Genomic DNA, 24,538 nt, shown 5'->3' with positions numbered 1-24,538 from the left:
GTGCTTCCTTCCTTTTTATAGCCCAATCGTCTTCCATTGTCTGGGCAGCCTACGGTTTTGTTTATCCACTTTGTTGATGGACATTTGGGTTGTTTCCACTTTTTGGCTATTATGATTCATGCTGTTGTGAACATTTGTGTACAAATTTCTGTGTAGACAGGTTTTCATTTCTTTTGGGCAGATAACTAGGGGTGGAATTGCTGGGTCATCTGGTAACTCTAGGTTTAACCTTTTGAGGAACTGCCAGACTGTTCCTCAAAAGGGGAACAGGGGCTGGCAGTTCTTCAAAAGGTTTGCAGGGGCTGTCCCCTACCAGCAGTGTATGAGGGTTCCAGTTTTTCTACATAATGCCTATTACTGTCTTTTTAAATTTTAGCCATCCTAGTAGATAGGAAATGGTCTCCTTGTGGTTTTGGTTTTCATTTCCCTTATGAAAAGATGCTCAGTAGTTTTTCATGTGCTTTTGGCCATTTGTCTTTTGAGAAGTCTTTGTTCAAATCCTTTTAAAAATTGGGTTGTCTTTCTGTTATTGAGTTGAGTTCTTTGTATTTCTTAATACAAGTCCTTTATCAGATCTATGAATTATAAAATGTGATGGTATCCTTTGAAGCACAAGAGTTTTTCATTCTGATGACATCCACTTTAAGTTTTCTTTCTTTTGTTGCTTTGCTTTTGGTGTCATATCTAAGAAACCACTGCCTAATCGAAGGTCATAAAGATTGATGCCTGCATTTTCTTCTAACAGCTTTTTGATCCCTTTCAGTTTTCAAACTTCCATGGTACTTTATAGTTGAACCCAAGAGCTTGGACTTGGTTCCTCTGGCCCTGCCCCTGATTTGTTAAACTTTATATTCAAACTTATGTGCCCTCCATCCCCTGCAGGTGCTGGGCTGTCTGGGAAACACTCCTTTCCCTGTATTTTTTGTTCCACTGAAACTGATTTTTGTCTCATTTTATTACTTTTAGCTAAGGTAACTGAACCCCACTTCCCAAGTCCTTTATGATGCTAAGTAAGAGCAAAAGCTTCCCACCTTTCTGAGCTGTGCTCAGAGAGTTTGGTGACAGAAATGAGGGAAAAGATTTCACTTGACTCATCTTCCCCCGACCCCCACCTCAACAAACAAACCAGAAGGGCACAGGCCAGAGCACAGCTTGCCTGGCAGTCCTCATGCATGGGAGCTCAGGCCTGGTGGGAGGGGATGCAGAGGGCCCAGCCGTGGCCCTTGGGTGCCAACAGTCTTGGGGGAGGGAGGAAGCAGACCTGTGACAGGACCGAGGAATGGAGGGGTGGTCGGGTGTGTGGATGGCACAGAGTGACAGCTAGGGAGAAGCCTGATGTGGAAGGGGAGGAACTGTGTGGTATGCCCAGGCCCCTGGGCCCAGCCCTGGCTTGGCAGCCCTTGCTCCCTGCTGAGGGCCCTGCCTTTCCTTCCCCTGAAACAGCTCCCGGAGCCCTGCCTGTTCCCTGTCCATCCAGGCCAGCAGCTGAAGGAGCCTCACCTGCCTCCCTTCTCTGGGTAGCACGGATTTGAGGTAAGAAATCCCCCAGAATCCCCATTCCCAGTGCAGCCTGTGGCAGAGATCGATCCAGTGTCTCCTCCGACTGCCTTAGTGCCCGCTAAACGTTTGGGGAGGGGAGAGCTCGGTGCCAAACTGCTCTCGTGTGGGGCAATTGCTGAGTTAGGCTCCTTGGGGGACTTTACCTCACTGGGCCCTGCTTCCTGGGTTCTGTCCTTGCCCTCCAGCTTCCAAACAGGGAAGAGCAGGTGACTACTGAGAGGTGAGGATGGTGGCTCTGGGCTAGGTGGCCCTGGGAAAGGTGGGGGATCCCCAGTGCCTGGAGGCAGACCCTTCTGAGGATGGTCACACGCCTTGTGCAGCATCTTGGCCACCCCCCAGGGCTGAAGGAGAAGGAACCTGGCTGGGAGCTTAGTTCATGTCTGGGTTTTCCCTCCATGTCCAGGAGAAGCAGCGAAGATGTCCAACGAGCCTCCCCCTCCTTATCCTGGGGGCCCCACAGCCCCACTTCTGGAAGAGAAAAGTGGAGCCCCGCCCACCCCAGGTAGGGGGTCACTGTTCCTGAGGCTCCATATTGCAGCCCCCTGCCCCCATGGCATGGTTGGGACTCTCTAAGTGGTGATGCCCACTCCAGGGTTACCCCTGGGCTCCATCTGTGTCCCAAAACAGTGGCCTCTGGTCCAGCTCATCGTGCAGAGGCTCCAGCTCAGTCTCCTCTTTCTGCCTCTCTCTGTCCAGGCCGTTCCTCCCCAGCTGTGATGCAGCCCCCTCCAGGCATGCCACTGCCCCCTGCGGACATTGGCCCCCCACCCTATGAGCCGCCGGGTCACCCAATGCCCCAGCCTGGCTTCATCCCCCCACACATGAGTGCAGATGGCACCTACATGCCTCCGGGTGAGTGGGGAAGGGATCTGAGGGGAGCATGGGGAACTCCTGGCTGCTGTCTGGCCTGCGCTGGCTGTCCTCAGTACAGGTGGGCATCTGCTGTAGGGCAGGGACTCCAACACGCCCAACCAGCCCTTGCCTAGGGCTCAGGCTGTGTGTGGACAGGGACTGTGGACGTGGGAAGGTGGGACTGCTCTTATTCAGGCTGGTCAGGAAGGGCTGGTCCTTGGCACACCAGGACCTGACATGGGTGGGGAGGGGCGCCTTGTGTGCAGCAGAGGGGTGGGTGACCCGCAAGGCTTTCCCTCCCTTGGTCATGGGCTTGAGGCTGAGTGCCCTGTCCTTGCATGCTGGAGACAGACAGAGGAGCAGAGGGACCGGGCCATGTGCCTGGCTCTCTGCCACATCTGTCATGGGCCCCAAGGGGTGGGGACCAGGAAGGGCTGGGAGAATGTGGCCCCACTTGACTTAGGGCCCCAGCTGTAAGGCCTCCCACTGGCCCATTAGGAGGGCGGTAGGAAGTCTGAGGCGTAGCCTTGCACGCTGGGCGCTGTGGACCGTGGGGCTTTGCGCCAATCTCTTTGTCTGGTGCAGGTGGCAGGCCAGTGACCTCTCGCCTCCATCTTCTGTGCCATTCCAGGTTTCTACCCTCCTCCAGGCCCCCACCCACCCATGGGCTACTACCCCCCAGGGCCCTACACGCCAGGGCCCTACCCTGGCCCTGGGGGCCACACAGCCACAGTCCTGGTCCCTTCAGGAGCTGCCACCACGGTGACAGTGCTGCAGGGAGAGATCTTTGAGGGAGCGCCTGTGCAGACGGTGTGTCCCCACTGCCAGCAGGCCATCACCACCAAGATCTCCTACGAGATTGGCTTGATGAATTTCGTGCTGGGTTTCTTCTGTTGCTTCATGGGGTAGGTGGTGTGGGCATTGGTAGGGTGGGGGCTGCACCAGGGTCAACTGGCTGCCTCTGCCTCCTCCGCAGCAGGCCTCAGCCTGTTCTTCCCTGTCTCTGATTCAGATGTGATCTGGGCTGCTGCCTGATCCCCTGCCTCATCAATGACTTCAAGGATGTGACGCACACATGCCCCAGCTGCAAAGCCTACATCTACACGTACAAGCGCCTGTGCTAACGGAGCTGGGACTCGGGACTCCCCTGCCTGTCAGTCTGGCCCCCTGTGCTTTGCTCCCTGCGCTCAGTGGTCACTTTCCCGCTCCCACTTGGGGCTGGGAGCCGTGCCACCATCCCCTAGAAGTCCTGTCCTCTTCACCCTGCCCTACCTGAGCAGCTGACTCTTCTGGCAAAAATTCTGTTGGGATTTAAGGCCAAGGGTCAGTGGGTGGCAGGGGGCTGGCAATGAGCTTGTGTGTTGTTGGTCTGCTTGGTGTGTGTGATCGGGAAGATAAGCTGGGAGGGGTCTCCTGCTGGGGTCCTGATTCCTCTGTTTCCAAACAAGGTACAGGTTCAGTCCAGACTCTTTCCCCCTGGGACCAACAGCAGCCAGAGCAGTAGCCAGTTAGTCCCCAGGCCTGTGGCCACAGGCGTTTCTGACCTGCTGGGCCGAGAATGGGTAAGTTGTCTGGAGTCAGGTGGGCCCACGTAGGACAGGGTCACAAAGCCTGGGTTTGTTTCTGGGTACATTGCGCCTCTGGGGTGCTAGAGGTGGGGCATGGTGGCTGGAAGTAAAACTGCCAACTCTGGCCCTCAGAACTCTCAGGTATAGAAGCCCAGGATGTCTAATACCCTGTCCCAGTGCCCGAGAGCTGCCTGGTGTCAGGTAGAGAGGACACTGTACCTGGGTGAATGATCAGACCCTGGTAGCTAAGAAGGAACTTGTCCCTTTGAGTCAGTGTGCAGACCCCCTTTCAGGCCATGCCTCTGTGAACCCTGTATTGCTGGGGCCGGAAGGAGCCCCTGAGCCTAGCCCCTTCCCGTCTGCCCTGTGTCCTCACTGCGTGTGGGTATGACCTCTGCCTGGTGGCTGGTGTGTCCCAACTGGGCAAGAGATGGCAGAGGGTCCCCCTTGTGGGTGCGCTTGGATGTGCAGAGCCTTCTCCATGGATTTTCTTCCCTGTAAGTGCCAGGCCCCTCGCCCCAGCTGACAGGCTGTTGCTGTGCCTGCTCACACCTGCTCCTGCAGGCACACTGGGCTAGGGACGAGGAAGGAGCAGCCACAAGTGGTAGAACTGCCTTGGTGGACACCAGCCTCGCCCTGTCTTTATTTCCTGAATGGTTTGTGAACTTGCTCACCTGGACCGCTGTATCCTGCCACTGTCCTTCCTGGTCTCGCACTGCCACTGCATGGCCTCCTGTCACTGTGAATCGTGGCCCAGTCTCAGTTTGTAGTTTCTCATTAAATTGGCCCTTTCACTCCCCCGCCCTGGGCCTCTGCTCTCTTGCCTGGCTTCCTTCTTTTTTGAGGGAAAGAGGGTGGGGCTGCAGGCAGTCTACTGGCAGGACGGGAGGCTGAGTCCTCAGGGTCTCACACCCTCAGTGCTGATGCCATGCCAACTGCCTGGGACAACACCAACACGTAAGGACCTAATTAAACGAAACCAGAGTCGGGTGTAGACCAGCCCTGGGATTTCCAGCTGTGACTGGGCCAGGGCACACGTTGGTCTCGGCAGTGGCTGTAAGGTCACCTTCCTTCCTCTGATGCTGGTTTCAACCATCTATATATGGCATCCACGCATGGGATCTGCAAGCTGGAGCCCTCCTACCCGCAGGCTTGAGCACAGCATCATCCAGCCCTGGGGAGGCGCACCCTTAAGCAAGACAGACTCGGCCGAGGCTGACAGGCAGAAGACTAACAGAGCGCAGTCTGCACACGCAGGTTCTGGGCCACCTCTGGCCCTGGCCATCTCTGCACTAACTCATCTGAATTATGAAGGTGGCAGTCTTGGTCAGTAGTTTAAAGAGTTTCCCTACTTTTTAACCCTTTTTGAAATAAAACTTTTACAGGTAGTAGATTCCTATTAATAAAATTATTTAAGTTCACGTTTCTCTTTTAGAGAATGAATTGTTTAAATACAAATATGTGCTTTTTTAAAACCCTTATTTTTAAATATATATATATATTTTAAAAAAACCTTTTAAGTAGGAAACCTCTAAGGTATTTCTGAGCTAAAAAATAGCAGTGCTGGATACACTTTAAAGATCTTTGCAAGACGGTTAGAGTGACTTTGCTTTGGAGACTAGAGGTGCTGGAGAGTAGACCAAGAGCAGGAGGTGGCTGCTGGGAGCCATGATGGACGATGTCCACTCCCCACACAGACATAACATGCCCTTGCTTCTGAGGGACTCTCCTATGGGGAGGTGGCTTGACCCACCCGGTGCCAGGAGGCAGGGAAGGAGGTAGCTTGCAAAGCCCACTATTGAGTGCTGGAGCATTTACACAGCGCGGAGGAGATAAGCTGGGGCTGAGCAAACCGCACCCAAGGGGTTAGAGGGATTCTGGGTGAGAGGGATGAGCTCCCAAGGCCTCTGAGGCTTCCACCCACACCCACCCTCACTCCCAGGGTCCAAGAGAGGACCAGAAGTTGTACAGCAGCATCCAGCAAGGCCCCCTCCCACAGCTTGGGCTTACAGGCCACTCACCTCCAACAGGGGAGATAGTCACCCATGTACTGCAAAAACGGGGACTACCGGAAGCAGCCTAGGGCCCAGAAGTGTGGAAGCCTGGAGTAGAGCTGGGTCGGGGGCCAGGCCTGCTGCACTGTGCCGACTGCTCCCAGGGTGACAGCCTGTGCCCAGTGCGGAATATGGCCCATAGAGAGGATGCTGTCAGGCAGAGGCTCTAGCATCTGGCTTTTATTGGTTGCCTTTCTTAAACCCAGCATTTTTTAAAAAGTCACCTGAGGTGGTAGTTTAGTCAGGGCTGGAGAAAGGGGTAGGCCAGTGGTCAGTCGGGAGGAGGGTACCGGTGTGGCATGATGGGTCCTTCACATGTAGTACCAGGCCAAGAGTCCAGCAGCTAGGGCCACACCAGCGGCCAGGATGAACTGGAGGCTGGGCTTCCTCAGCACAGCCATAGCTGTTCGGAAGGGACAGCTGCTGCCCTCCAGGGCACCTGTGTGGCAGCACCAATAGGAGACATGGCATCAGTGGAGTCTCCTGCTACACCTTCCCCAGGAGGGGAGGTCAGGACACACAGACCTACCTTTGTCTTGTTCAGCAGCGTAGAAAGGGCATTTACGCATGTCTCCTTTCCCATCGTGTACAGGGAACCCATCCTCCAAGGTCTCTCTGGCCAGTGTGGAGCCGGCCTGGTCCAGTTCATTGAATATCTGCAGGAGCAGAGGATCGACTGAGCCATCTCTGGGCTGCCCATACTTTTTTTTTTTTTTTAAATGTCTTTTGAGATGAGGTCTCTGTTGCCCAGGCTGGAGTGCAGTGTTATGAACATGGCTAACTCACTGCAGCCTCAAACTCCTAGGCTCAAGTGGTCCTCCCACCTTATCCTCCTACGTGTGTGTACCACCATACCTGGCTAATTTTTAAATTTTGTGGGGAGATGGTGTCTCACCTTGGTTGCCCAGGCTGGTCTTCAACTCCTGGGGTCAAGTAATCCCCCTGCCTCAGCCTCCCAAAGTGCTGGGATTACAGGCATGAGCTACTGCGCCTGGCTACACTCTCCTTTTAGAGGACGCCCTCCAGAGAGAGAGAGCTGGAGCAGGTGAGCTTGCTCAGGTGTGCCAACTACACAGCAAGCAGCACTGGTGGGCGGCAGCTGCACTGCCTGATGCTCCTCCCTCCCTAGCATGAGCTCTGGGGAGGTGTGGATGTTGGTACCCCAAGAAGGCTGCCAAATGCTGGGTCTCCCCTGGGAACTGACCAGAGATGTACCCCCATGCCTAGCCTTCTCTGAGGTGGCTCAAGCCACTGAAACTACCACAGCACGGACAGGAGGGCATGAGTACATCCCCATTTCTAGGTGCTGGTTATTTTTTTATCAAGAAGCAACAGAAAACCTGGAACATGGGAGAATGAGACTGTGGCAGGGCATACTCATCCTGAGTGCCCTGGGAGGCCTCAGTAGAAGCTGACAGGACCTGGGGACAGAGTAAGCTTCCCCAGGTTCAGCCTCATCTAAAGGCTACTTGTAAACAGAGCTTATTTACTCTCCTTGGTGGCACTGGCTCTCTATTAACTTATAAAGCAGGGCTTTTCAGAGCAAAACTTGAAAAGAAAATTAACCATTCTTCAAGACCAGCATCCTGCAATGAGGGAGGAAGCCAGCTCCATTCTTCCAGACCCCTCTATGTGCGAGAGGACTTACCCTTCCCAAAACACTACCCACTGGCATCTATCACACCAGGCCTCCATGCTGGGAACCACCCACTGGGCCCACAAGCTATGGTGGCCAATCTGGTGGCCACCTTCCTCTCGGCACCCTGCAGCTCATCTGTCCTAATGCCATGTGTGCCTTCCTGGGCCACTATGGATCTGCTACCACTGTCAAAGTTTCCCTCTTCAGCCCTAGCAGCTGGCAGCCCCCAGTAGTACCTGCATGTTATACTCAAAAGCCTTGTTGGCCTCCTCCACGATCCTCTCTTTGGTCTTCATGTTCAGGTCCAGGGCGTTCATCCTGGCCCGGTAGAGCTGCTTGAACTGCTGGGCATTGTCCACATTCTCAAACAGGTAGAACTGGGTCCCTTCCCCTGTGCTGGGGAGTTTCAGTGCTCGCTGGGCCACCTTCTTCAGCACCTGGCCCCCCGAGAGATCCCCCATGTAGCGGGTGTATGCATGGGCCACCAGTAGCTCCGGCTCGTTCTGCCCTATGTAGTGGATCCGCTCCACATACTTTTGGGCAGCCTTGGGGCACTGCACCTGCTCCTCCCAGTTTTCACCAAAGAAATACTCCATGTCCTTGGTCAGCGCCTCCTTCCGGTGCAGCTCCATGGGGAAGTACAAAGGGGCAAAGGCTGGATGGTCCTTGTTGCGCTCCATTTCCTCCTCGAGGGCTGAGTATGTGAAGTAAAGTGCCGTGGTGGCCAGCTGTGGAGGTGACAGGAGGCCAGCTATGCCTGAGCACACCACATCCGAGCAGCTGGATGCAGAGGCTCAAGTGACAACCCCCAACCCCAAAGACCCAATCCTATGGTCCATTTTTATGTAGTGAATTATTTAACACACAAGGAAGCTTTTGTTTCTTAAAGGAATGGCATGGTGAAGTCTTTGGAACACGCATACTTTTGCTTCCTTCACACCACTATGTTATTCTATCTAAGCCATGAGAACCAATTTTTTTTTTTTTTTGGTGGGGTAAAGAGTCTCGCTCTGTCACCCAGGCTGGAGTACAGTGGGACGATCTCGGCTCACTGTAACCTCCGCCTCCCAGGTTCAAGTGACTCTCCCACCTCAGCCTCCCAAGTAGCTGGGAGTACAGGCACGCGCCACCACACCCGGCTAATTTTTGTATTCTTAGTAGAGACAGGGTTTCACCATGTTGGCCAGGCTGGTCTCAAACTCCTGGCCTCAAGTGATCCACCTGCCTCGGCCTCCCAAAGTGCTGGGATTACAGACATGAGCCACTGTACCCAGCAGAGAGCCAGAGCTTAACGTCAAGAAGGAATGGAGTGTGGAGAAAAGCCCAGCTTTTCCCTCAGAGTGGCTCCAGGGGCACTTTTCTCATGGGACCAAGGCCCCCACCCCAACCCCATATGACAGTCTGGAACCCAATGCGGGGCACAAACCTTAAACAGCTCCTTCTTAATGTTGCCTTTCAAGAAGTCCTTGACAAACTGGGTGTTTTCTGCCCGGTCGTGTGCTTCCTTGGTCCCTTCCTTCAGGAGCTCCGAGAGGTCAGCCATTCTGTGGAGAGATGGGAGGTGTTTGTGTGTCAATTAGCCCTTCCCAGCTTTCCAGAAAGGACCAGAGAGAGAAGATTGAGTCCACACCCCAAGGTGACCACCTGTTGTACTGGAGGCTGGGGCTTTTCAGACACTTCACTCCAACACAAATAGCAGCAACTTGTCAGGGAACACAGGGCAAGCAGACATGACAGTCTGCTCCAAGGACTCAGGACACAAGGGATAACTGTGGCCTGCTCCTTGAGAGTAGTACCCACGTCCCTGTGTCTGTGTTGGGAACCACCCAAATGAGCAATGCTTTGCTTCTGTGGCCACCTAGTGGTCGAAGAGACACACATCTGTATTCCCTTCAGTATTTGCTGGCTTCTCTAAGAACAGCCTGCCTTGAAACGTGTCTTCTGGAATTCACACACCTCAGTAAGGCTGTGACCATGGGTCTCCTCAGATGGCCCTACTGCCTTCCTCCCACCTTGGACCCACAGCTTCTTTGGGACTATATGTGACTAGGACCAAGCACGGAAGGATGCAAAGGAGACAACCGAGAGGCTAGGGCCAGGACGTTGGGTTTGTGCTGCTTAACGAAATTACACAGTTGTAAAGGTGTGTGGATGGATGGACAAGGTAGAAAACGTGATCCTAAAGATGGTGGTACTTGGGCAGGGGCTTACATGTGTCCACACAATCCATCTACAAGAGTGAGAAAAATTTGGCCTTATCATGGTCTGGCTTCTGCTGTCTTCTTTAGGAGATTAGCTCGTTATCATCCATGTGCTGAGAATCAATTTATTATTAGCAATTATTTCAAGGGATAAAAAAAAAACTTGGCCAATGACAGGGCTATAATGAGAGGCTAATGATGCAGAACAGGGCCTGGAAGCTCAGGTTTAGCATGAGCTGTCCCTATACAGAGTAAGGAAAGGCTGCCCTGCAGTCTTTTATGTGGTAAAAGACTGAACAGAGCCAGCTTTGCCTGCGTTTACCCTTTCTCAGCCCAGATGAGGAAATGCGCAAGTTTTTAAAAAGAAAAAAGGATAACTACCATCAAATCCTATCAGCACTCCCAGGAGCACCTGCCCTGCCTCCTTGGATGAGACAATGGACCAGTGGGGAGAGTTCTAAGCAGCCAAAGCTGTATGCGGTCCCTGCAGGGCCAAGCAGGCACCCAGGGGTCCAGAGCTCATGGCCCATGGCCACTCCCCAGTGCTGCCAACAGACAAAACCAGGTGTGCTGAGCACGACAGGTGCTGGGCCCACCTGATTCAGTGCAGCCAGCCCCCATGGCTCACCTCATTTGGTTCTCCTTTTCTAGGGCCCCAGAGTTCTTTTTTTCTGACTCGTCTACCCCCTCTGAGGTTTCCACTTCCGCTGACATTGCTGCTGGGTGTGGTTCTTGCTGCTCTCGCTCCTCTGGTCCTGCAGAGACACAAGGAGCTGGTGATGTGGCACCCACGGCAGTCACTTCCCCAAATACCTGTCGGTTCTGCTTTCCTCGGAGCGAATGTAACCAAGGTGACACCCACACACCCCAGGATTGTTTTCTTTAAAATAAAGCTCTGCCATTACTGGGACCATAGTGGAATATGGAAAAAATCTGAATATGAACAATGTATTAGGTAATAGCATTGTATTGACATTAAGCTTGCTGGTTTTTAAAAATAATTGTACTGCGATTATATAAGAGAATGTCTTTGTTCCTAAGAAATACACACTGGGGTATTCAGAAGTAAAGGTACACTGCCTGCAACTCCCTGTCAGATGGTTCAGAAGACAGTGTGTGTGCATGTGCATATGCTGCAGGGTGGGGGACACTGGCAAGTCAGAAAAGCAAACAAGGCAAAATCCTAGCAGTGAATCTGGGGAAGAGGTATGAGAGTTCTTTGTACTATTCTTACCATTTTTCTGTATGCTTAAAACTGTATCAAGGCAGGGCACAGTGGCTCATGCCTGTAATCCCAGCACTTTGGGAGGCCGAGGCAGACTGGAGTTTGAGACTAGCCTGGTTAACATGGTGAAACCCTGTCTCTACTAAAAATACAAAAAATAGCCGGGCATGGTGGTGCACACTTGTAATCCCAGCTACTCGGGAGGCTCAGGCAGGAGAATCTCTTGAGCCCAGGAGGCAGAGGTTGCAGTGAGCCGAGATCACGCCATTGCACTCCAGCCTGGGCAACAAGAGCGAAACTGTCTTAAAAAAAAAAAAAAAAAAAAAAAAGACCGTATCAAAATTAAAAGTTAGGCCAGACACGGTGGCTCATGCCTGTAATCCCACCACTTTGGGAGGCCAAGGTGGGTGGATCACCTGAGGTTAGGAGTTCAAGACCAGCCTGACCAACATGGAGAAACCCTGTTTCTACTAAAAATACAAAATTAGCCGGATGTGGTGGCGCGTGCCTGTAATCCCAGCTACTCGGGAGGCTGAGGCAGGAGAATCGCTTGAAGCTACGAAGCAGAAGTTGCAGTGAGCCAAGATCGCGCCACTGCACTCCAGCCTGGGCAATAAGAGTGAAACTCTGTCCAAAAAAAAAAAAAAAAATTGAAAGTTACGAAAAACAAAGAAAACCTCAAAAACCTTAGGGAAACAAAAAGCTTGGCAAGCAACGCACAGTTCCACCCCTCTGCAAGCGTGCTGAGGCCAGTTCATCCTACCTGTGAGAGGCTGGGTGCCTTGTGCAGAAGGCAGCCTACAGGAGTTACCAAAAAAGCAGACTGTCCCTAGCCTACTCAGGACTTTGCTAGGATGAAGGAAATATTAAGTTGGCCAATCAATTCCCATTGCCTGCTGCTAATGCTGAGCCTTTGTCAGCCAGGGAAACACAGTCCCATATCAAGGCAAGCTCATCCCCCATCCCTCGGGGCTTCTGCTCAGGCAATGTTAAGGCGCAGCCCATTTGGGGAACCTTCCACATGAATAGCAGCACAGTAGCACCAACAACTAATAAAGTAACTCACAAAGACAGAACTGGGGCCAAATCAGGCCAAACTGGGCCAAGGAAAAAGAACTTACTTACTGAGCATTTTCTATGTGCTCTACCCAGAAACAGGTGTCAAGAAGAACACAGAAGTGTTAAGAAATGGTCCTTAAAAGGCCCAAGGCACATATCCTTCCTGAGTTTTCTCTAGATACCTAGTTATATTTTTGTTATCTTTTAGGATATTATAGTACATGGTTTGCTCACTGAGGTCTTTTTGAACCATCTCTCTCACCTTTAGATTTAGCATCTCTACTGGGATTATTTTAGGAAGTCAAGCAATAACTCATATAGCACAATGCCTACCATGTGATAAGCACTCAATGAATGTTACATCATGATCATACTTTATTTTGACTGAGGCTTAGTGATGTCTGAGAACACTCAGAAAATAAACATCGGGATGTACAGAAAAATGGAACCTTCTCTTGACTCTAAATCAGAGACACTCTACTCTGCAATAATGCTGATGAACTGTACGATGCACAGCACAGTCCAGAAGAATGTGAAAGCAGGCAGGTATTACATGCAGGGAACAGTATGCAGAGGGCTTCCTGGGGCAGGACCCTCAACACAGACAGGATTTGGGGCAGGGCTGGGGGAGGGCCTCCAGATCAAGGGAATATTATGAACAAAGCCAGAAATGGGTAGTTCACAGAGATAGCATAAGGCTGCCCAGCTGTGTGTCCACTTACCAAGGGGCAAAAACAGGCATTGCAAGCTGTAGAATAAGCCTCACATGGGCCTTCAGACCTTGATTTATAAATGTTTTCTCTTTTTTTTTTGGTAAAAGTACAGCTTTGCTAGCCGGGCGCGGTGGCTCACGCCTGTAATCCCAACACTATGGGAGGCCGAGGTGGGCAGATCAGGAGGTCAGGAGTCCGAGACCAGCCTGGCCAACATGGTACAACCCTGTCTCTACTAAAAATACAAAAATTAGCCAGGCATGGTGGCACACACCTGTAATCCCAGCTACTCAGGAGGCTGAGGCAGGAGAATCGCTTGAACCTGGGAGGCGGAGGTTGCAGTGAGCCGAGATGGAGCCATTGCACTCCAGCCTGTAATCCCAGCTACTTGGGAGGCTGATGTAGGAGGATTTCTTGAGCCTGGGAGACAGAGGTTGCAGTGAGTCGAGATCATGCCACTGCACTCCAGCCTGGCCGACAAAGTAAGACTCTGTCTCAAACATAAATAAATACTTAATAATAAATAAATAATAATAACAGCTTTGCTGTACACCCTTGAGGACCCTGAGAGCCAAAATTTGTCTCTGGCTGCTCAGTTCTCAGGCAGCAGAGAAAAAGGTGCTGGGATGAAAACACTGAGCTATCTAGAGGAGGGAGGGGTGCAGTAAAGGGTCCTGGAGCCTCTAGATGGGTGATGGAAGTAAAGGACCAGGCTGAGGGCACACACACACCAGGCTGAGAGTCCAGGTACCCGAGGACCACAGGCCCCATGCTCCTTACAGGCAAAATGAGGCAAAGACAAGTGCCATCCATGGCCCAGGTTACCAACTGCAGTAACTTCAGTGTGCTTCTTGCCATTTGCACCTACTTATCATGCTGCACAACAGTGATAGGGAATGTGATTAAATCTCATTAACTATGTTTTACTCAATAATAACTGCATGCTCTGGGAGAGTATAGTCTTGCTTAATTAAACAACAAGTCCTTTTGCTTCTCCGAAAAATACAAAAAGGAGCCAGGCACAGTGGTTCGCACCTATAATCCCAGCATTTAGGGAGGCCGAGGTGGGCAGATCACCTGAGGTCAGCAGTTCGAGACCAGCCTGGCCAACATGGTGAAAGCCCATCTCTACTAAAAATACAAAAATGAGCCAGGCATGGTGGTGGGCACCTGTAATCCCAGCTACTCAGGAGGCTAAGGCAGGAAAATCCCTTGAACCGGGGAGGTGGAGATTGCAGTAAGCCAAGGTCATGCCACTGCACTCCAGCCTGGGCGACAGAGCAAGACTCTGTCTCAAAAAAAAAAAAAAAAAAAAAAAAGGAAGAGAAAGCTGCTTCCTTTGGCACCCACTTGGGCATTTTCTCAGCAGCACTTTGCTTGTGTTAGCTCCCCTTGGGCACACCCTCTTCAACCTCACTCCTGTGTGCCAGCTCCTGGTCCTGACCTCCCAGCCCGTGAGAAGCCAAACTCTGGACCAGAGCTATCTTTTCCACTGCTATAGCTCCAGGGTCTGGAAAATACTAGACTCTCAATAAATACTTGTTGAGGAAAAACATCCAACTAAAAAAAATACAGGGAGAGGAAGGAAGGAGAACATCTCGTGCATGATGCCAATAATATGCAATTTTTTGTAATCTGCTGTCCACGACTTCAAATTTTCTACACTCAAAACAGGTTCTACCGATTTTACTTTGAAGGAAAGCTAACAGGAAGAATACTGAGTTCTCAAGGCGGGCTGAAAGTACCAACTACCATCTGTACAGACCTGGGGGCTGGGGGCAGAGGAGGTTCCTGGGAAGGTTCGGTTAGCATATTCAACCCACAGACTGGAGCCAGGGGAGGCGACCTTGTGGCCTAGCCACTGTCCAAGGGAGTGGCCACACAGTGTGGCATTCAGAGGCCACCTTGCAACTGCAGAAACATAATTTTTTTTCACTTTCTGAAAAGCTACATGTCCAGACTTAGTCTGGCTGGTTTCTATACTTGAATGCTCTTTTCTTTGCAGGAACCATTGGAATCTCTAGAAAATTGAGGGCCAAATCATAAACATAGAACTTTTTTAGACTTCAATGTCTAATATCCACAAGAAGCTACATGTTCCCCACCCCCACAAAAGAGAAAAAAAGATCCTAAAATATTCCACTCTGGGAAATACACTTCAAGAAATAGTAATAGTAATTGTAATCTGTATCAAAATAATACCCAGCCATACTATGATGTTAGGAAAAAAACAACACACAGCCTAAGAACAAAGGGCATGACTGCTCAAACAACAGTCAACAATGGAATCCTGGCACAGCCGGGGCAAGTTGATAAGCTGTGTTCATGCATGGAAAAGCCTACAGAAACTTTTTATTTTTTTAAAAAGGATCCCAAACACTGACTATAACTGTGTGCAAAAGTATATTGATAATGACAAGTGGGAAATTTGGAGAGCTATAAATACTTGTTTTTTGTTGGACTTTTTAGCCAACTGGCTGCTTCTTTTATATGGAGTGACTCAATTCTCTTGGAAAGAAAAAGGGAAGAGGGAGGGGAAGGCAGGGAAGGGAAGGGAAAAAAGAAACCAAGAGACAGGAATTGGACCAAGCAAACCAGCTAAGATCCCGCACTGCATTAACTAACTAGTCAATGGAAGCTCCTGGGTCCTCTTTTCTGTTACAAATTCTAGAAAGGCCAGTCTACCCTCTCTCTTTCCCATTTCCAAAAAACTGGGACCCTCTGTTTATAAAATCTACCTCCACTACTCCATAATTCCAGTACTCCTAGCTGTTCACCTGATCAGCTGCTGATTCTCATTCCAACCCCTGAGCTAACAGAAGCAGTAACAAAGTTCCTATCACAGTTACTTCAAGCAAAAGAGGTTCCTTTAGACCAGCTCAGCAGATCCAGAACACTGTCTCAAAGCTTTTGCTCCGGCTAAATTGCTGGCATGAGGCACTACCAGGACTTCTGAGACAACGAAGATGATAAATCCTCCTCCATGGAGACTAAGTCCAACAAATTTCAGGTCAGGTAACTCAGTGCATTGCTGCCAGGTGGGAATATAATCTAAGGACTATATTATAATTCATTTCCCATCTGGTCATACAGAAAGGAACAACAAAGACTTCTTTGCCCTGGAGAAACCTGAACTGAAGGAAGAGAGCAGGTTGCTGAGCTCAGCCAGCACCGAGAGTAAGGAACAGCAGACTGACTCACTCCCTGGAATGAGAACAGTTCTGCAGGCTTCTGACTCAATGAAATAGTGACACTTGACAGTGATCAGCTACTGCACTGCATGAGATGCCCACAACATGAACTCGGGCTGTTACCCCACAAGCACAGGGAGGCTAAGTGGCTGCTCAGAGACTTCTGCACTGGGACTCCACGAGTGCTCCCTCCCTGCTGAACACCTTGCAGCTGGGCCTCAGGATTCTTACCATCACCCTGGATGGGGGTCCCCTGCCTGCTTCCTAGAAGGCTGTTTGCAGCTCAGAGCTCACTCCGATATAAAATTGTCACCATATTAATATGAGGTGATTACGCTTCAGCTTCCACAACTGACTGTCATCCTGTCTTCCCAGTTAAACCAAAAGCTTCCTACAAGAGAGACCCAGATTCCCTCAGATTCAGATCAGGGTCCAATATGACCAGCACCCTGGGGAGCATCCAAGCTGAGTTACAGCTGTTGCAAATACACAGATGGAGTTCCTACTGAGAAAGCCAGTTAAATAGAGGATTTGTGTGCCTGTGCCTGTGTGTGTAACAAGAAAATAACAGTTAAATTCTAAAATACCAAGTAAAGTAATACAAATTTTTAATTGGGTCCCATGTCTCTAAATTAACTGTATGAAATCTGTTTTGACTTCTCTTCAGATCTGACTTGACTCCTAAGTTTTTAACTGACAATTATATTTATGGGGTACAGTGTGATGTTTGGACACATGTATACATTGAGGAATAATTAAATCAGGGTTATTAACATATCCATCAGCTCATATGCTTATCATTTCTTTGTGGTGAGAACTTTTAAAATCCACTCTTTTAGCAATTTTGAAGTATACAATACTATTATAATATTAACTATATTAACTATAGTCACCATGCTGTAAGGCAGATCATCAGACCTTATTTCTCCTAACTGAAATTTTGTACCCTTTGATCAACATCTCCCCTTTCCACACCCACCCTTCCCTTCCCCCAGCCGCTGGTAACCAACATGTTACACTCTCCTTCTATAACTTTGACTTTTTCAGATTTCACATATAAGTGATATCATGCACCATTTGTCTTTCTTTCTTTGGCTTACTTCACTTAGCATAATGTCCTCTAGATGCATCCATGTAGTCACAAATGACAGAATTTCCTTCTTGTTTATGGTTGAGTAGTATTCCATCGTGCATAAATACCAGCTTTTAAAAATCCATTAATCCACTGTGTGCTGCGAAGACTAAGTGGGCTAACACGTATGAATGTTTGACAAAATGCAGCACCTCCTCAAATATTGAGCTCTTACTGAGGAAGTCGCTGGTGAGAATGAGCAATTGGGTGATTGTTAAACACTGAGGAAGAACAAGAAATCCAGCAATTTCAGATAGTTCTGGGCAGGTCACACCTGAGGACTTCTGACTCAGACCTCATTCTCCAGCAGCGTCAGGAAAAAGGAATATCTGACCTTTCTAAGGTGAGCCATGTGACCACTGGAGGCTAGAATACCCACATTGCAGATGCCACTGGAGATTGGCTGAGCCACATGTTTGGGGCAGCAGACAGAGCTCAATCAGTTCTAATCCAATAAGGCACGAGATAACAGAGACTTCTCAACACCCTGAAGAAGCCACATCATCTAGAACTACAGCTTCTGAGTTTATAGAATAAATGGCCTGAGGTCTCCTCTGAACTCTGGTACTACCACTCCTCAGGAAATGTTATACATAAGCCCTTTCATTTCAATCGCTGGGGGAATTCAATCCCACGGTTCACTGAACGGAAGAATAAATATTAACCTCTTGATAAAAGAGCAAATCCAGGCTGGGTGCAGTGGCTCACACCTATAATCCCGACACTTTGGGAGGCCAAGGTGGGAGGATCACCTAAGCCTAGGAGCTCAAGACTAGCCTGGGCAACACAGTCAGACCTTGTCTCTACGAAAAATAAAATAATTAGCCAGGCGTGGTGACACACGCCTGTAGTCCCAACCACTCGGGAAACTGGGGCAAGAGGATCTTTTGACCCCAGGAGTTCAAGGATGCAGTGAACTATGATCACACCATTGCACTCCAGCCTGGCAAGGGAGTGAGACGCAAAAAAAAAAAAGAGCAAGTTAAGACTGAATCCAGCCGGGTGTGGTGGCTCATGTCTGTAATCCCAGCACTTTGGGAGGCCGAGCGGGTAGATCACCTGAGGTCAGGCATTCAAGACCAGCCTGGCCAACATGGCAAAACCCCATCTCTACTAAAAATATAAAAAAATTAGCCAGGTGTGGTGGTGTGTGACTCTAATCCCAAATACTTGGGAGGCTGAGGCACGAGAATTTCTGGAACCCAGGAGGTGGAGGTTGCAGTGAGCCGATAGTGCCACTGCGCTCCAGCCTGCACAACAGAACAAGACTGTGTCTCAAAAAAAAAAAAAAAAAAAAAAAAGACAATGAATCCTGGAAAAGTGGGGACTCTGGGGACACAAAGCACTTGAGTCAGATTACTAAATAAGCACTTGCGCATTTGGGCAAGAAGGCAGGCAAAAGCAAAACAACTGCAAACTAATTTAAAGGCATTAACCTCAAAAACTGACAAGAGACCGGTTGTGGTAGCTCAAGCCTGTAATCTCTGCACTTTGGAACGCTGAGGCAGAAGGATCACTTGTGGCCAGGAGTTCAACACCATCCTGGGCAACAAAGTGAGACCCCCTCCATCTCAAAAAATATATTGAATAAAAAAAACAACTGAATAGCAGTTCAAGAAGTCCAAGACTTTTCTTGCAGGCTTTTTTACTGGAGAAGAGAAGTGTGCTCATCTCTAGCCATGTTCAAATACAACTGAGCAAGCAGTGAAGACAGACACCAAGGACAGAACCTGAGACACTGAAATGAGTTCAAAGAAGGGGCCTGGAATCGACTATTGTTGGGACAACGATGAGTCCTGGTAGAGCCTTCCTATTATAACTGAAATAAGCACAAGACTCGCCCCTGTTCCCTGATTGCCACCTCGCTTTATATGAGGAGAATGTGTCCCAGGGCTGAGAAGATGAGGATTCTTTAGTTCCATAAGCAGCACCAGGAGCGGGAGGGGTGAAGTCCTGAGTGAATTCTAAAATGGTTCTGGTGGGATTTTTACAGGGACAGAGGCTAGACTTCATGCATCCCACAGGGGTGGCTTTAACTAATGAAACCTTGGGTCATCCCTAGGTTATCATCAAGCAAAAATTATTCCAACACTGAACAACCTTGAAAGCAGGTGTCCTGTGGATAAGTGGAGTCAGTCATGTTTCCTTTCATACAGGCACAAAAATTGTCACCTGTAAGCTTCAGCTTCTATCATAAACAAGGACTGTGAATAGCATTTGGGGGGGAGGGAAAAAAAGTAGGTGATTAAGATGCATATGCAGAACTGTCATTTTGGGAAACCTGAGAGTGCCATCAGCTCCCAGGTGCTTTCCTCTCTATAAACAGCCTGAAGCCTTAGAAGCCATTCCTGGAGGCTGGTACTGGTAGCTCACACCTATAATCTCTGTACTTTGGGAGGCCGAGGCTGAAGGATCACTTGAGTCCAGGAGTTTGAGACCAGCCTAGGAAACATAGTGAGACCCCCCGTCTCTACACAAAAAAAATAAAAATAAAATAATTTTTTTTTAAAAGAAGCCATTCCTGCCTTGGCAGAAGGCCCTCAAGTTCACCCAAGAGAGCACCAGATTATAAGTCTGACAGACCTGGGTATACCAGGCTAAGTCACTTTCAAGCAATGTCTCATTGGCTCTGAAGAAACTAAGATCAAGAGAATTAACATGGGCAAGATCACTCAGAGAGCTAATGGTCAAGTTGAGACTAAACTTGAGTCATTCTGAATGCAAGGTGACTCCTCCTGTGTCCCTGGCTAATCCTCATTGGTTCCTGCATGTGAGATTAGTATAGTGTCACCACAGACTGCTAGCAACAAGGAAACTGAAGTTATGGGCTACAGAGGCACTCGTACCACACTGCATTTATGCATGCAGTAGAGAGGTTAAACTACAGCCTGTAATTTGTTGTTTTAGTATGAAAAGTGAGCAAGAGGCCAGGCATGGTGACTCACACCTATAATCCCAGCTCTTTGGGAGGCCGAGGCGGGCAGATCACTTGAGGTCAGGAGTTCGAGAGCAGCCTGGCCAACATGGTGAGACCCCAACTCTACTAAAAATAGAATTATTAGCCAGGCGTGGTGGCGCACACCTGTAATCCCAGCTACACAGGAGGCTGAGGCAGGAGAATCTCTTGAACCCAGGAAGTGGAGGCTGCAATGAGCTAGATTGATCCACTGCATTCCAGCCTGGGCAACAGAGCGAAACTCCATCTAAAAAAAAAAAAGAAAGAAAGAAAAGTGAGCAAGATTCTATTATTTCTGAGAAATAAGTGCTCAGGCCCAGTTGAAGATTCCGAAGTTGATGCTGCTTGTCCCTAAAACACTCACCTTGGCTCACTCAAATTACACAACAACCTGAGAAGATTGTTCCCTGGTGAGATCTATTTTTGATGACTAACAGGGCAGGCCAAGGCTGGTTCCAGCAGGGTAGGATGGCATACCCCACCACTCAGTGCCTGAAAAGAGGCAATCAGACCTGCCAGACCTTAGTGGACAATGAAGCCAGGGGCTCCAGAGCATCCCTATACCAAAGGGAGGTCACAATAGGGTCTGCACATCTCTATAGCACCCACTGCCATAGTAACTGAAGAGAAATAGACTAAACTGTGTCAAGCATGTATTGAGTGTTTAAAATCTAAGCAGTTCTATCTTTCTGCCTACTGAAATATATTGTGCCTCAGAAATGGTAGTGCAATGGATAGAAAGTATGTTAACATAAACTTCCTGTAAAATTAGTAACTCCATAGGACAAGCCTTTGGTCAATCGAACAAGGTGGCTCCAATTTCTCACTCTGGGCCTGCAAGGTATCTTTACACGTTTCCACAGGCCTATAGAGTAAGGTATTATTCCTAGGCTTCTTCACAATGACTGCCCAGATTCTGGTGGGGACTGAAATTGGGGAAAGGAACAAGCCCAGACCAAGAACCAGTAACTCCACATATGGTTGGCTCATCCTACACAGACTGTGCCTATGGTGGGACAGAACTAGCAGCAGCAGCTATTGGACTTGCTCAAAGAAGGATGGTCGGCTTTCCCAGCACTACCAGCAGGCCCTGCCTACACCCAAAGAGTGGTAAGGGGAATGGAATCTGCTTCCTTCTTATCCTCTGACTCACTATCTTAATGCACAAGGCACCAAGAGTGCCTAAAAAAAGGAGGTCCTCAACTGTTTTCCTCCCTTAGTATATAGGGCCTGATTTGCACATGAATGACAACGTCCCATAGGACTAGTCGGGCAGAGTGTCCAGAAAATATATTGCAGATGATGTGAAATTACTAGCAATTAGCTGTAAATGCAGCCCTCTCTTCTACTCTAAACAACTTCTCAGAATGAGAGCCAACTTACAGGGATAATGTTTAACCCAATCAAACCCAGACTGGTCTTGACCTCCTAGCCTCAACAATCCTCCCACTTTGGCCTCCCAAAGTGCTGTGATTACAGGTATGAGCCACCATGCCTGGCTAAACTTTTTTTTTTTAGACAGTCTCACTTTTTCACGCAGGCTGGAGTGCAGTGGTGTGATCATAGCTCACTGCAGCCTGGATTTCCCAGGCTCAAGTGATCCTCCTGCTTCAGCCCCCAAAGCAGCTGGGACTACAGGCACATGCCACCACACCTGGCTAATTTTTGTATTTTTAGTAGAGACAGGGTTTCACCATGTTGTCCAGGCTGGTCTCAAACTCCTGGACTCAAGCGATCTGCCTGCCTCAGCTTCCCAAAATGCTGGGAATACAAGCATGAGCCACTGCACCCCGCCCAAACTTATTTTTTTAAAGGCAAAGCATTCATCAACTTCATGGTTAGTAACAAATTATTTGGAACACATCTCATAACCACACTTAAAGAGCAGAAAATCTAAGTGACACAGTGATTACTTAGCAAAATGTACACTAGCTTTCTAGGAAAGCTTTCTAGACACTCCAGCTCTTCAAAGAAACCTTTCAGGATTGGAGCGAAGAGAAAACAGATCACCATACATTACCCTGCCCAGTCAATGTGTTAAATTTTAATAGCCTTGTTTTCTTTTTTTTTTTTTTTTGTGGCAGAGTCTCACTCTGTCGCCCAGGCTGGAGTGCAGTGGTGCTATCTCGGCTCACTGCAAGCTCCACCTCCCGGGTTCATGCCATTCTCCTGCCTCAGCCTCCTGAGTAGCTGAGACTACAGGCGCCCGCCACCACGCCCCGCTAATTTTTTGTATTTTTAGTAGAGACGGGGTTTCACCGTGTTAGCCAGGATGGTCTCGATCTCCTGACCTCGTGATCCACCCGCCTCGGCCTCCCAAAGTGCTGGGATTACAGGCGTGAGCCACAGCGCCGGCCCCACAGCCATGTTTTCTAGTTTCCTCACCAGTATGTAACTCCCCAGACACGGCCTCCCATCACAACTGTCACTTGGCTGTAACTCGCTAACTGTATAAATGGCATATGTGACTATTAATTTAGATAAATATTTAAATATTTGTATTTCTGTATTTACTGAATCCCTCCATCTGAATGAAAGTTTGTAGAAACTGGGTTCAACAAGTGTAATAGCAGGCATATGCACAGAAGTCCTTTTTGCACAGCACAATACTAATGTGTTCAAAAGACACACGAGGAGCTGGGGCAGTGGACTGGATTTTACAATGATCTCTAGAGCCTGAGCCATAGTAGGCACCCAACAAATGTTAATTAAGATGAGCCTAGCCATGAGAGAATCTACTGGCCACACAGAGGCCAAGAGGCAGCACACAGATGTGGTTAAGGCACAGGCTCTAGAAAGGCACAACCAAGAGCAAACCCTGGTTCTGCCCATCCCAGTTGGGTGGACTTGGGCCAGCTACTTAATTTCTTGGAGTTTCTTTCTTCATCTGTAAAGGACAGGGATAACAATTCCACAAGGTGGGTATGAGAATTAAATGAGATAAATGAGTTATAAAACTGTGACATCATATGGTGCTGATTAATAAACTAAAGAAAATGTCACTTGCAATTTAAAATTAATGGCTGAGCCCAGTGGCTCATGTCTGTAATCCCAGCACTTTGAGAAGCCAAGGCAGGAGGATTGCTTGAGCCTAGGAGTTTGAGACTGACCTGGGCAACACAGGGAGACCCCATCTCTACAAAAAAAAATTTTTTTGAATTAGCTGGTAGGCAGACGGGGGTGGAGGGAGTGGCATGCAGTTGTGGTCACATCCACTTAGGAGGCTTAGGTGGGAAGATCACTTGAGCCTAGGAGGTAAAGGCGGCAGTGAGCTATGACTGAACCACTGAATTCCAACTTCCAGCCTGGGCCACAGAGCGAGACTCTGTCTCAAAAAAAGAGGAAAAAGAAGAGAAAAGAAAAAAATATAAACTTAACAAATGTCCCCTAATATTTCCTTTTTCTCCCCACTCCTGGGTTCAAGCAATTCTTGTGCCTCAGCCTTCTGAGTAGCTGGGGCTACAGGCATATGCCAACACACCCAATTAATTTTTGTATTTTTAGTAGAGCCAGGGTATTCCCATGTTGCCCAGGCTGGTCTCAAACTGCTGACCTCAAGTGATCCGCCCGCCTCGGCCTCCCAAAGTGTTGGAATTACAAGGTGAGCCACTGTGCCCAGCCTTTTTTGTGTTTTTTCTTGTTGTTGTTGTTTTGTTTTTGAGACGGAGTCTCGCTCTGTCGCCAGGCTGGAGTGCAGTGGCGTGATCTTGGATCACTGCAATCTCTGCCTCCCGGGTTCAAGGGATTTTCCTGCCTCAGACTCCCGAGTAGTAGGGATTACAGGCACGTGCCACCACATCCAGCTAATTTTTTGTATTTTTAGTAGAGATGGGGTTTCAGCATGTTGGCCAGGATGGTCTCGATCTCTTGACCTCGTGATCTGCCCACCTCGGCCTCCCAAAGTGCTGGGATTATAGCTGTGAGCCACCACACCCAGCCTATATCTAGTGCTATTAGAATGAAAATGGAGATTCTTCATGACGAACCTCAACTCAAAGTCTGTGACCCTCAGTGTAAACCATTTATTTATTTATTTAATTTTTTTTTTTTTAGAGACAGGGTTTTACTCTGTCTGGAGTGCAGTGGTGAGATATTAGCTCACTGCAGTCTCTACCTCCTGGGATCAGGCAATCCTCCCAGTTCATCCTTCCAAGTAGCTAGGACTACATGTGCGCACCACTATGCTAATTTTGAAAAGTATTTTGTAGACATAGGGTCTCACTGTATTGCCCAGGCTGGTCTCGAACTCCTAGCCTCAAGGAATCCTATCACCCTCCCAATGTTGGGATTACAGTCAGGAGGCACCACACCTGGCCCCTAGTGTAGATTTGATGCTGCCTGTATGGCTTTTCATGGAGACAGTGATATTTCCATTTTTTGTTTGAAAG

At 49.0% G+C, this 24,538-nt stretch overlaps 2 protein-coding genes across 16 annotated transcripts in view; one reads left to right on the top strand and one right to left on the bottom strand.

Moving 5' to 3' along the window:
• CDIP1 (cell death inducing p53 target 1) overlaps nt 1–5,432 on the top strand; it is a 45,506-nt gene extending 40,074 nt beyond the window's left edge. For 5 of the 6 annotated variants that reach the window (XM_054667975.2, XM_054667974.2, XM_063796167.1 and 2 more), the window contains 5 exons: nt 1,444–1,533; nt 1,964–2,062; nt 2,257–2,412; nt 3,044–3,317; nt 3,425–5,401. In XM_054667975.2, coding sequence (XP_054523950.1) covers nt 1,978–2,062; nt 2,257–2,412; nt 3,044–3,317; nt 3,425–3,536 — 627 coding nt within the window. In that variant the 5' untranslated portion in view covers nt 1,444–1,533; nt 1,964–1,977 and the 3' untranslated portion in view covers nt 3,537–5,401. Of the gene's footprint in view, nt 1–1,443; nt 1,534–1,963; nt 2,063–2,256; nt 2,413–3,043; nt 3,318–3,424 lie in introns of all 6 variants that reach the window. The other variant, NM_001243097.3, reaches the window with a different exon arrangement.
• A 767-nt stretch (nt 5,433–6,199) lies between these two features.
• Nucleotides 6,200–24,538, bottom strand: part of HMOX2 (heme oxygenase 2) — a 35,629-nt gene continuing 17,290 nt past the window's right edge. For 5 of the 10 annotated variants that reach the window (XM_001168788.7, XM_001168813.8, XM_063796565.1 and 2 more), the window contains 5 exons: nt 10,503–10,629; nt 9,100–9,217; nt 7,910–8,401; nt 6,564–6,690; nt 6,200–6,473 (listed from right to left, as the gene is read on the bottom strand). In XM_001168788.7, the coding sequence (XP_001168788.1) occupies nt 6,346–6,473; nt 6,564–6,690; nt 7,910–8,401; nt 9,100–9,217; nt 10,503–10,588 (951 nt within the window). In that variant the 5' untranslated portion in view covers nt 10,589–10,629 and the 3' untranslated portion in view covers nt 6,200–6,345. Of the gene's footprint in view, nt 6,474–6,563; nt 6,691–7,909; nt 8,402–9,099; nt 9,218–10,502; nt 10,630–13,145; nt 13,342–20,276; nt 20,398–20,514; nt 20,727–24,538 lie in introns of those variants that run through there. The other 5 variants (XM_063796567.1, XM_009430220.5, XM_063796568.1 and 2 more) reach the window with 4 other exon arrangements.

The sequence above is a fragment of the Pan troglodytes genome, chromosome 18, assembly GCF_028858775.2.
Source record: "Pan troglodytes isolate AG18354 chromosome 18, NHGRI_mPanTro3-v2.0_pri, whole genome shotgun sequence".
Classification (NCBI taxonomy): Eukaryota; Metazoa; Chordata; class Mammalia; order Primates; family Hominidae; genus Pan; species Pan troglodytes.
Note: the sequence above shows the minus strand (reverse complement) of the source record. Positions and strands in the feature narration are given on the sequence as shown.